The sequence below is a fragment of the Lepisosteus platostomus genome, chromosome 15 (genome assembly GCF_059453375.1).
Source record: "Lepisosteus platostomus isolate fLepPlt1 chromosome 15, fLepPlt1.hap1, whole genome shotgun sequence".
In the NCBI taxonomy this organism is placed as follows: domain Eukaryota; kingdom Metazoa; phylum Chordata; class Actinopteri; order Semionotiformes; family Lepisosteidae; genus Lepisosteus; species Lepisosteus platostomus.
Genome location: NC_142625.1, coordinates 16,212,356 through 16,225,730, shown reverse-complemented (window position 1 = coordinate 16,225,730; position 13,375 = coordinate 16,212,356). Strand labels below are relative to the sequence as shown.

At 39.8% G+C, this 13,375-nt stretch overlaps 1 protein-coding gene across 3 annotated transcripts in view; it reads left to right on the top strand.

Annotated features, from left to right (window-relative positions):
• The window catches only part of nfatc2a (nuclear factor of activated T cells 2a), a 72,651-nt gene that overhangs the window by 10,839 nt on the left and 48,437 nt on the right, over positions 1-13,375 (top strand). For all 3 annotated transcript variants that reach the window (XM_088607629.1, XM_088607628.1, XM_088607626.1), the window contains exons 2-3: positions 1,944-2,877; positions 3,694-3,862. In XM_088607629.1, the coding sequence (XP_088463755.1) occupies positions 1,944-2,877; positions 3,694-3,862 (1,103 nt within the window). The remainder of the gene's footprint in view (positions 1-1,943; positions 2,878-3,693; positions 3,863-13,375) is intronic.

The following is a 13,375-nucleotide window of genomic DNA, read 5'->3' as shown; positions in this document are numbered from 1 at the left end:
TTTTCTTTGTGAAGTCTGCATACTTGTGTGTTTATTGGGAAGTCTGGCTCATATTGAATTTAAAAGCCATATACTTACACAGTATGTCAGGTTTGTTGACTGTCTATGGGCAGGACAGATTAAGTTTTTAATATAGTACTAATTTGAACTAAACATGATTTGTGATCAGACAGTTACTCATAAAAAGATCAGTATTTATTCTGAGGCCTGTTTGATTGTATTTACTTTTTTATTGAGCTTAAAAAACAGGACCTTGCTTTTTGCCTTGAAAAGTCTGGAAGTAAAACTGCACCAAAGTGCCTCTACATGTCATCGTAAGGATCCTCAACTGCTGCCTGTTTTGTAGTTCAGAAATAAAAACACTGAGAGACTCCATGCTTTCCTTGGTAGATATTTGTATCACTTTGCATAAAAAAATAAAATAAAAAAACGCCTGAGATTTTTTAACAAAATACATAGAATTTGCCAGATTACCTGATTCCCTATAACTTCAACTTCAGATCAGTGTTGTCTTGGTTATCAGATTAAACATGATTTTGGTGTTTACATGAAGAACATTACAGCAAGTTTAAAGGGGTAAGATGGGTTGTCTAGGGATTCCTAGGGAAGAGAAAGCTGGATCTAAATCAGTGATGTGCCAAAAATGGCACAGCACACGGCGAAATTAGTTTTCTTGTCCTGTTTATGGCAGTGTCCCCAAATACTTTTTATCTGTTTATTGGATTGATGGTGACAGTGGGCTGTGAAGGTCACTGAAATTTAAAGCAGGAAGGACAAGAGTCACATGTGCACCATGGAAAATAAATAAAAAGATTTCTTTGTGTGCTCCTCCAAAGACAATGCAATCTTATCTCCACCATGTCATTTTCAATGTATCCATCAAAGTTTGAAATATTTCAGCTGGGGGCAGAAGCCAATGTGATATTCACACTGTTGTGGGAGATTTGCTTTTCATGAATTAGTCTCCACCTCTTCTTTGTTCACTGCAGTTTCCTACTCTGATGACACAAGTCCATATATCATAGATGAGGAGTGCCCTACTATGGTGGTTTTCTGCAGGAAAACTGCAGAAGTAGCAGCCTTTCATTTTTAGTCTTTCCAGGCATACCCTCTAATAGCTATTGATCATGTCTGTGAGAGCTGAGATATTGAGCTAGAATGTGAGTCCACATGGAGGACATATTAATCAGGCCAGCGCAGGAAAACCTGGTGAGGGTTAGTTTGAGAAAAAAAGTTGATGGCACACTAATGCAACAAGGAATCTTTCCTGTGTCCTTCCTGTATTTTATATAATCTTTCTAGTGTTTCAAAAATGCAAGTACCTAGCTGGCAACAAAAATGAAGTGGAGCCTGTTTTGGGTCATCTTTTATCAGAGTGTGTTGGTTATTCTGTGTCAAAGGTGGCCTGAGATCCACAATCCTGTACATGTCATAGGTTACACCACTAACTCCATCGCTAAAGACTTGGTACTTTTTTATGTCAGCTAGGTACTTGCATTTTTTGAGTTATTTAGTCATCATAAGCACTAAAATGAACCAACTGTATTAAATCACAATCTTAATTCAGTTCTTAGAAATTGATGATTTAGGACGGGGCTACTCAACTTGAAGCTCACTACAATCCAGAATACTGATACAACCACCTCCTTAATCCCTGTATTGAGCTTGCTGATTATCAGTTAAATAATTAAGCAGCTGGTTGAAGCTGAAATCTTAAATGGAGCAGATTGGAAGGGGCTCAAGTCGATTAGACCTGATTTAGGGTAAGCTAGAAACCCTGCTGGACTGTGTTGTCATGGATGTGCTGGCCATCTCTAAGTTGTAGCGCTTTCTCCATGTTTTTCTTGCAAACTCTATCCAGCCTTCAACAAGGGCATGCAGACCAAGTGTTCCGTATAATGATGATCATTTTCCCCTGAAAGTTTCTTATTTCCTTTCTTCAGATGAGCCAGATATTTCCTCTCAAAAAGCCATCAGCCATCCCTCTGGGGTGCCCTACCCCCACGAGGAGGCCTCTCACTACGCCATCAAGCCCTGCAGCCCATCCCATTATACTGAGCTTCCTCCAGAACACCTCGGTGGGTATGGACATTTGGAGAACAAAAACTACTTGGACCAAGGCAGGCCTGGGGGCCCCTCTGCCCTGAGCCCAAGAATCGAGATCACCCCATCCCATGAGTTCTATCACCAGGGCCGGGAGTCCTTACAGGGGCACCCATTCAACGCCAGTCCAAGGTCGACGTTACAAGTTGATAACGTAGTGTACCGGGAACCCCAGTGCCTGAGCCCAGCAAGCAGCAACTCGTCCACCAGCTGGCAATCGGAAAGCAACTACTCCCCCTGGGCCTCCCCCTGCGTTTCCCCCAACAACGGGCAAGCAGAAGACCTCTGCCCTCGCTTCCAGAACATCCACACCAGCGGCTCTCCCCGGACCTCCCCCGGCACTTCGCCGCGGACCAGCATCACCGAGGAGAACTGCATGAGGCCGCGCTCCCCGTCTCCCCGTCCCGGCTCCCGCTCCACCTCCCCGCAGGGGAAACGGACCTACGACGAGTACAAGAACCCCAGCCTGACGGCCACCAAGCATCGCTCCAGAAGCCCGTCTCCCCAGAACTTCACCGAGCTTACCCAGCCTCCCCCGACCGCATCTTCGGCCTGGTCGGTCAGCCTCACCGACGCCATGAATGGCCTCAACATTCCCCACAAGATCGGCAAAACCAGCCAAGCTTACCAAGTTTACTCTCTGGACAACCCGCAGGAGGGATACCAGAATGTCTGCGAACAGGATGTGAAGAGAAAGCCTTGCTCAGATGTAAGCTATCTTGTTCCACCTACAAGCTGGACCAAACAGTTGGTGTCAGGAATCCCTTTTTACAGGTAAATACCCTGCCAAAACTCCCATGACATAACTTGCACTCCGGGCACATCATGCCATGGTCATTAGGATTTCGTAGTAGATGATCATAATAAGGCGATAGGTTTAGTGAACCCTTTGAGTAACAATTTAATTGTCTATGCCAGGGGTAGCCTGTTTCTGGATGCTTTATAGGTCGTACACCAAATGAGGGCACTAGGTCAATTAAATAGTTTAGATATCATTAAGAATGATTTAAATATTGAAAGCCGCAAGGCACTGGGGTGTTCATCTCATGTCCTTGTGGGTTTCCACCAGATGCTCAAGTCTCTTCCTACTTTACATAGAGAGGTTGACTAAGTTAACTGGTGTCTCTAAATTGTTGCTGTATGCACGCCCTGTGCTGGACTGGAACTTCACGGCTAATGAAGCACTAAATGGATCCAAATAAACTGAATGAATAAGATTTTTCCCTTTTACTTTTGCCTTTTGCACTCAAACGCCTGATATCAAAAGGTGCAAAGCGGGTTACTTATTAACAAAGACAGTTATGGAAAATTATAAGACAGACAAAGCAGAATCTGAAAATTTTGCTAATACTGGATGAACATAATTTTAAATTGATGGTAAAATACTTGTTTATAAATTGCAAAATTGACATTTGAAATTGCAAATTGTAAGAGATCATTCCTGCGGAAAATGAACGAGAGGATCGTGGAGTTCAAGACTTCTGGCAAGCTGGACTAATTGTTGCAATCGTGTAACACAAAGGAGTAAGAATGTTAGAGCTGGCTTTAGTTTTCCTAGGAGATCTTCACAACTGTGATCTGGCTTTGCAGCATTCCTGTGGCTTCCCTGCCTCCTCTGGAGTGGCCTGTCCCCAGCCGATCAGACCAGTTTGAGCTACACATTGATGTCCAGCCCAAACCTCACCACCGTGCCCATTATGAAACTGAGGGCAGCAGGGGGGCAGTGAAGGCACCGACTGGAGGGCACCCTGTTGTACAGGTACATCTAATCCCAGATCTGCTGTCTGTGTGCCATCATACTTCCTAACATCTGCACAGTGTGTGGGAACACTTTCACCCACAAGGTTGTACATACCATAAGGCTGTCTGCCATCTGCAGTCTCCCCCTTTGTTTCCTTTCCACATTTCAAATGTGTTCAGATCTCTCGTCAAGTTAACAAAGAATCTGTAGTCGAGGGCCTATTTTACTTTAAGGAGCAAGTACGCAGTGAGCAAGATATTGTACATTTCCAGGTGATGTTTCACTGTAAAAGAGTAAGGCTCCAGGAGGCTGTGTAAACCTTCTGTTTCAGTGCTGGATGGAGGGTTAATGTTAAGGGTTAATGTAATATTTATGGTTAGGCATGAAATTGGGATGTTTGGATACTCCAGAAACCATGCATGCACCTGGAAAAACTTTAAGTGGTCAAGTTGAGGATAAGGGCAAAGGGTTTTTTCCATTGTAGGAAGATATTGCAAATGCTCATACACAGTCCCTGCTGTTGGTTAAGAGTTTCTACCAAAGCCTTAGTTAAGAAAGGCGTTGGTTAAGTGAATTATTGTTCATTAAACTTCATTAAGTAATAATATTATCTATATCAGGGGTAGCCATCACTGTTTTTATATAAGAAAAACAAATTGTAAAGTGTATTTTCCTTTCTTGATAAATCACTATAGTTTGATGACAGGGCTCCTCAGAGATGATCGTTGGGATCAGCTGCAGGTCCTGATAAAGTAACCATGGGAACAGCTACAATCTGTTGTCATGATGTTGGGGCTGTGTTTTATTTGACTTCTAATATTACAGCTACTGTAGCAATACACCGTGTTTACCAAAGCGGTTAGATTTAATCTATTAAAGAAAGCTAACCCTTTAATGAACTGCTATTGACCAAATCTGTGTGCCATTAGAACTTCATATTTGCTAGCATTAAAATAATTTGGCTTAGGAAATGAATTATGCTGTGGCAATTTAATTTATGTAGATGTAGGATGCTTTGATTGAATAACATTTTTTTCAATATGTTTCCTTCTGTGACAAGTATCCATAGTTTTGTTACAGTTCCATTCAGTATTCAATAATGCAGAAGCTTTACAACGTTAATTATTCATGACAAAATACCAGATCTTTATTGTCGTACAGTACTGTTCATATTACAGTTGTGAAGATGTCCTACGAAATGGGCTGCCGACAGATTTTTTATTTTAATAAGGCTTCTGTAACTCAAAAAAAGTTGTCTGTCTGTCTCATCTCAAAATTGATCCAGCTGTAAGGGAACAAGCTGCAGTTTCAGTATTTAAGGTCTGTGGCTAAAAAGTGATTTACCAATAAGTGAAGGAGGTATTGTGTACTTCATGTGTGTACAAGCACTAATATGTGCTTTATGTAGATTTGAAAAATGTTTTGCTTGAAGGAGTTTGGAGTGTTTTCAATGTGACGTTTTTAAAGTCAAAGCTCTCACTGTCTATTATCCAGGCACTTATCTAATACTGTATGTGGTGGGCTATGACTCAAAACTACACGCTCACTGTGTGATGCTCAACATGTATGTCTACTTAATACAATCCCGCAGGTCCATCTACCAACCGAACAATTCCTGATAAAAAACTTCACAAAATCGTCTAACAATGACACTGTATTTCCTTTTCTTTAATATTCCTGTTGAAATAAGCATTGCAATAATTTATTTATCCCTTTCACTTGCTCCCTTTCACTTCACATAACCTCAGGCTCAGATTTACAGCTGTAGAACAACCTTTTACAAAACAAAATCTTTGTTGCTGCTGTACTGTATGTAAAGGTTTTTTAATATAACAAAGAAAGAATGGCCTTGAATATTCCTGCTTTCTGTTTGTAAATCTTTTATGTTGTAAAAGAATTATATTTTATAGGTTTTTTGCTCAGGGCTATTTGTGCTTTTTGGGAACGTATACAGTATTCAGTTGAAACAAACACTTTGTAAACCTAGCTCTAAACTCTGTGCATTGATAAAAAAAAATAGTTGTGCTCGCTTACCTGTTTTTGTAAATATAATTTTTGAAACAGTCTAAATTTAGAAGACTTTCTTTCATTTTTGGCTGTTTTTTAGCAAATAATACACTCAGATACGTCCTAATTATTACAATATACAATCTTTTTAGTAAACAGCTTTGAAAAACAGCATTTTTAAGAGTAAGAGTAACATAACAACCCCACAATTACAACTGGTCATGTAATTACTTGAAAAGATTTGAAAAATACTTAACATGACATACAGTATACTGTAGGTACTGTAAGTGTATGAGGGGTATTTCTTTGTCAATTAACATAGAGTATATCACTTTTAAACAGTTTCACATCATTCAGTTTTTTAAAGTTTACACCTTTTAAAATAAATTTCCAGAATACTTCCTGTCTAAATAAACACCCCAAATTGGATTTTTTTATGTTGATGTCTCAAAATGTCTCAAAATACATGGGGCATGGACTTCACCTTACAGTATGTCTATTACCTGCATAGCCAAATGTATGCTTGGGTCTGTCATTAAAGAAAGGTAAGATTCCAGATATTGTTCACTAGGTGGGGAGTTCTCCATTTAATTCCACCAATAAACAGACCATATTATACAAATGCTGCATTATTTCTAAGATAAAGAAGCAAATGTGCATTATCCATGTGATTTGTCTTTTCTGATCCCAAAAAGAACTGTTGACTCATGACAGTTACACAGTACATGACAGTATATTTCTAAAATGGATTTTAGCTACAGTTTCACAACACTTTGTCTTTATAGTCTTTACAATGTTTGTCCTGCTGTTTTTTGCCGAATCACTCCACTGCGGTGTGAACCTTTTTTGGCAAAAGGGCTTATTTCTAAAGTCCATTTCCCCTTTTCTCTTTGCAGACAATAGGAAACAGGTGGTGTGTTTTGTAAGCCTATGACAAGGTAGCAACTTTGCTTTCATATGCAAATTGGACAGAGAGGAGAAGTAAGAGCAATCTCTACCTCATCTCAGAATGGACTGCGAGCGTAGGTTCAGAAATGCTGTAAGCAGATACTCCAGTTGTTGGCTTTGTAGATTGTTTAGGAAACTGCCATTTCTTTAATATGCCAAATGAGACAAATATGACCAGAATCAAGTAGTTATTTTAAAAACGAAACATACTGTAGCCTGCCTTACACTTTATTAATTAGCATGGCTGTGGAAAACATCAGAGATGCTGTTCAAAGGTCACTTCCCCTCTGCTTGACTGTCTCCCAGGATATTGCACAGTGTCTGTCAGCAGTCAGAAAAGATTATTTCAGTGTTTCATTTTAATGTGTTTAAGAGTGTAATTCCAATGGGTAATAAGAGTCTCTCCCTCTGGCTATGCAAAGTGCTTTATCTCTGATTCCCATCAAGAGTGACCTTTGAGTGATTAGAAAAGGGCATTAGAAATTGGAAAGCTGCTAATTATGCTAGTATCACATGTCAGAAAAGCTGTGATATGGGTCAGATGGTCTCTTGTTTGTAGTCTTTCTAAAGAAGACATTTCTGATCCAGAGGTTGTCGTTTATGAACCACAAAGGTGGGCTCAGGTTGGTAGTGAAAACAGCGGGGTTCTGGGGATTGGGGGTGAACAGTGAGCTTTGTGCCCAAATTCATTAGAAGCTCAGCGAGCTGAGCAAAGGAAGGGCAGATTTTTATTAACTATGATTAAATTCCTGCCCCTCCTGTCAGCTGGAAATGAATGCCTAGTTTTTAACGCGAGACACGCGCTCTCCTGTCTTCCTCTTCTGCTCTGTCAGTGACAGCGACAGGCTTCACGGAGGCAGCGGGGGCTCAAGTCAGTCATTTACTTTTCCCTTGTGTGCGCAACCAGCAGTGACACATCTTGCGGCCCAGCCTTTCCAAATCCTCCTCCCTGACTTGAAAGTTAGGCTTTTAAAAATAGCTGCACACGCTAGCTGTCTGTGCCCTCAGGATAGGCCTAAACTTGGTTGCTGAATGGTTCTGTTGTAAACAATTGAAAGCCAGATGGATGTTAAGGTCTGCCTGTGACCTTTTTTTTTTCCACAAAAACGGACCCTGAAAAGACACCTGCTTATTGTGGTAACAGAGCTGGCAAAACATCGGCACTGTCATTTTGTTTGTGTTGCTCTTGAGATTTGCAGCTGAGGTCTGATGAAATGACTGGAAGTGTTTGGGTTCCCTCACAAGCTGTGGTTTTGCTCATTGAAAGGCCACGCTGAGACTGGTAGTGACTGAAGCCACAAGAGGACTCCAACATGAGAGAGTTTCACACATCTTCATGCAAAAGCTGAGCTGTGTTAGCCATGTCCAGTATTGACTGTGACACAAAACCAAGCAGAAACAAGCATCTGGTAATTAAACCTTGTTATGTAGCGTAGGGCCCAATACAGGTGCCCTTGCTCAATGCTGCTAATTACATCACAAATTGTGGAGGTGGTGTTGTAAAGTTAATTATTTCCTGCAATACAGGGACACCCATTTGAATATGTCAGAGACTTTGAATTGAGCTACAAGCAAAGAAAATAATGAAATAATGACAACCAGCTTTTACAATTCGGTGTTTTCCCAAGATTTGACCACTTCCATACCATTATTACTCTGTTCTATTGTACCGTTTTGAGTGTATGTATGCACAATGGCTGTTTCTCTATCTGTTTACTCAAAGTGTCTGAATAGTTTGGAGTGAATTGGTTAAAGAAAATCCACATCTCAAGGACGAGTTTTGAAAACTACCATATGTTCCAAATTAAACTTACACACTGGTCCAACAATCATGTGAAATAATGTTGCACACATCGCCAGATAATTATTTGAATATAAATAGGCATTATAAACCATTATGTTTAGATATTTTAAATTGATCTCATTCTGGTACAGCATGTTTCCTTGAATGCTGTAACACCATTGATGCACTGTTATTTTGTAATTTTAACTATGTTTTGGCCTCTTACTGATGAGAAAGTTACTATAATTACTGAAAACTTTCCAAGATTCAACTTTTCACGTCTCAATGTAAGTGCGTGTGTTGTGTGAAAGCAGCCTAACTACTTTTCTCAGTGATCTTTTTTGTTTTCCAAATCTGTCATGGCTCGTCACCAAGGTAACGGAGTTTACAGATGTTATCTGGAAGCTCTATTGCTACCTGTTTGTTGTGTACTTCCTGCCTTAACTACATGTCAGCTTACTCCCACAGACAGCTTCTTACCTGCTTCACATGTGCTTAAAAAATATCAATCCCGCCCTCACAGAGGAGGATTAATTGAGAATAGGTTGGGAGAGGTTGTGAAGCTTGGATTTTCCTTCAGCAAAATCTTGTCTAAATTTTTTCTTTTTGCCCCTTTTCACATCTGTCAAGGGATAGACAGACCTGAGAAAAAGTGTCAACTCACTTACTGAGTTGAGTGAATTTTCACATTTCACTCAACTTTTCTGATGAGTGTGACTTTTCTTCATCTTGTTCTCAGATGGCCTCTATAATATAATTATATATTATATAATTACATCTCAGTTCAGGTGTGAACTGAGATGTGTTTCTTTCTAAGTTAATGGTGCTGTAGCTCTTCCCCGTCTCTGGGCTTGGTGACCTGCTTTAAGCTTTCCCTATACTTGATTCTACTGGAATTCTTTGTATTGTACATGTACCTAGCCTAACTCTGACCTTAAACAGTGTTTGCTAGATATATTGTGGAGAAATTAGACAGCACTGGTAATTGAGCATGACTGACAACAACAATTAATTGTAACATTTTCAGATAGCGATGAAATAAATCAAAACACAATTTTTAGAAAAATAGAGTGGTTGCTAACAAATCTTAGAGCTGAAATAAAGTAACTCATTAAATTATAATGATGAATAGTTTTAATCTACACTGTATGTGTTTGCCAGTGATGCCCATCCTAATTGATTTGAACTATCAGTTGTCCCAGCTAGGTAAAAGCATTGTAGTGAGTCGGCTGATTTCATTTGCAGTGCGTCTGCAGCTTATCTTTGGTCAGAGAGACAAATTTCCCAATTGACGCTGTTGAGCGTTATGTGACAACCCTCAAAACAATTGTCAGAATGTTGCATACTAGGTTAATATTGATTTGTGGGATTTGTTTTTTCTGTTTTCTCTGACATTCTGAGGTTAGAAATCCTTTGTGCAGAGAATAGCAGAAGTTTACCTACAAAGCATGCAGTTTTTGCTATTTTTTGATTATTTCCTTCCGTTTTGAGTGCTTTGCCTTGCTGCACCAGAAATAATTAGAAGCTGTGTACTGACTGTCTGTCTATGGTTCACTTCTTTTTTCACATATAACCTGTGCGCTCTGGGCAGGGGATTTTGTCATGTAACTGCACAGTTCACAGACACCTGTAGCAAAGATAAAATTGAAGAAATTGAAACACTGCTAATGTTACACTACCAGTCAGTTACACTACAACCTTGTTTTTTTCTGTTTCTAGTTTGAGACTTTTGAGAAAGCCCTCATCCTTAAAAGGACAGCTAATGTACAGGGCAAAAGGCTGTCGAGGAAAAGATTATGTCAATGTTGTCTGTAGGGTCTTCAGACCTTTGATGTCTTAAGACCAGTATTTTGAAGCAGCACAGGTTGGTTCTTAAGATAATATTACTCATGTCAGGTGCTGTGCCGTGCTTTGGGTAGGTTTTAAGTGATGCTGAGATAACAGTCTGAAACCAGTAATTTCCTTTTTTCAATCTCTCTTAATATACATAGTTATTTGTATAAGGTAATCAAATTAAAGCAAACTCAAAACTGTTTTCTTTAGTCAAGCAATTTGTCATGAGAATATCATACATATATTCATATATATTCAAGTTCAATATACATAGAATTTTAGAATATTTCCATTCATATTGTACTTGCTCATTTTGAACTGCTTATTGCAGTGTAAGGCAATATATGGTTGTATATCAGTTTGAGACAATTGAGGCAATTTGCTGGAGTAAATTAGAGTTTTTCCTTATTCTGGGGGTGCTCCGATTTTATTTTTTTCCTTTAGCATGTTTTGGATTTTTACAGGTTGAGATTGGTGTGACGAATCTAAGATTTCCCTTCCCTTTTTGTTTCTTCTGATGAACTCCTTGAATGCATTGGTATGTTTAGAGTGGCTATCAGGCTGCGTGAAGCGCTGCCCAATAAGAACAGAAGCATTTTCTCTACAAAAGCAGGCAAAACGTTTCCGTAAGCTTCTGAATTCATTCTGCTGCTGCCATCCTTTCTTACATCATCATTAATGATGATTGAACCACTTCCAGAGGTGGCCGTGCATGCCCAAGGAGAACAAGAATTGGGACGCCACAATTCCCTTAACAAGCCCTGCTGAGAACTTTCTTTATTATAGAGAAGAATTGCAAATCAGAAATAGTTTTGAAAACTGGGGATGATTCATGGTTTCTAATGTGCGTTTCTAGTCTTTCTGCCTCATGGGTACTAACCATTGCTCTTCCACTGTCATGACAGCTTCCTCTTGGACAGCTGAGTTCGGTTTTCTTTGGTTGATCGACATTACATTTTGGGGGTTACTTGGGTTTCTTGATTGCCATCACTTTAGGAATATCACCTGTATTTATAATTGTAGTGAACTCATACAGTAACTGATCCAAACTGCTCCCCTCTCACCCAAGCCTTTGTTTCATCTCCTCCTCCTGTTAGAGTAATTGAACAAATAGTTATTGCAGTTGCAGATGAAGATCTAATACAGTTAACAATAGTTATAACAATAGAAAATTAGGTTCTTCCCAAATGGCGTGCTGTTTTATACATTCGCAAGGACTTTCTTGGTCCTTAACCCAGCTGTTAGCCTTTTATATTACATTTCATAAGTATTTCTTTAGCAGTCAATGCTGCATATAGCATTTTGAGTGACTTGCCACATGCACACACAGCTACACAGACTGACACACACACCGCTGCTGTTTAATACCTTGTGGGTTCTGCATGCTTCCTTCAGGCATTTATGGTCAGAGATGTCAAGCAATTTTGCAAGCAGACTGTGCTGTGAAAATGAAAGAAAAATAGCTTGTTTGTTAGAGGGCAGGCATGCCTTATATTTTACAATTAAATAACATCTTGCTCTTTTTCAGACTGAACTGTATGTAGCTCTGCCAGATACTCTTCATAAAAACAGCTTTCACCAGTAGGAACCTAGAACTGCTCCCAAATCAATAATTTTCTTTTAACATAAAAATAAAAAATTTAAAAACCTTTTGTCACATGCTCCTGCAATTTTATGCCCTGGATTTCTGCAGAATATACAACCAAAAAGATGTACAGTGAATATAATGGCACGATTATTAAAAGGTCAACAAATAAAAACATTCCAAGAGGTTATACTGTACATTTATTTAAATATGAAACATCCTTCCGTATTTTAATTCTGAAAGCAGTGGGCTTGACCTTGATTTGAATTCTGCTCTAAATGCAAGTCAGAGCGCAAGAGATGAAAACTCAATGCTGATTGTTGATCAGTTTGGTCTGTCATGGTTTTGGACATGAACCAATGACAAATGTAGTCTAGTTTTGGAATAGTGATAGACAGTGAGAGCATGGATAGCTGTGATTTGTCTAGCTGTTGTGTTAAAGTAGCAATACTAATCAAATCAAGTCAAAGTTTATTTATCAAATGCACAACAATACAGCGTGCGGCAGTAGTTGCTGGCAATGAAATGTCTTTTCTGCGAGCTCACAAAAATCACAAAAATCTCAAAACTAAGGTTATGAAAATAAGGTTACATAATAATAGATAATAGATGAAATAGAAATTGAATAAAACTCAATATGAATAGAGCTGCTACGTGTCCACGGTGTATGCAATATGTTATGTCCAAGTAGTGCAGTTATGCTGAATACAATGAAACCTGTGTGTCCATGTAGCCATAACGGGTGATTTGCTAAAGGAGCTGCAGGTTGGCTGTTTAGCAGTCTTATTGCCTGGAGGTAGAAGCTGTTCTGTAATCTGTTGGACTTTGACCGAATGCTTCGGTACCTTTTACCAGATGGTAGGAGAGAAAACAGGTTGTGACTGGGATGACTGGGGTCCTTGAGAATAGACCTGGCCTTCTAAAGACATCTAGCTGAGTAGATATCCTGGATGTTTGGTAGGTCACAGCCAGTGATGAGCTGCGCTGACTGCACCACCCTCTGCGGTACTTTGTGATCCCGGGTGGAGCAGTTCCCATTGCCAGGCATTGATGCCACCAGTCAGGATGCTCTCAATAGTGCACCTGTAGAAGCTGGCCTGGATATGTGATGACATGCCAAGCGTCTTTAGCCTATGGAGAAAGAATAGGTGCTGCCGTGCTGGTTTGACCACGGTGTTGGTGTGGTGGGTCCAGGTTAAGTCCTCTGAGATGTTAACTCCTAGGAACTTAAAACTGCTGACCCTCTCCACTGCAGTTCCATTGATATACAGTAGATAGGTGTGTGATCTTCTCCCTGGTGTTTCCTGTAGTCCACAAATCATTTCCTTAGTCTTACTGATGTTCAGAGAGAGGTTGTTCTCCTGGCACCATGCTG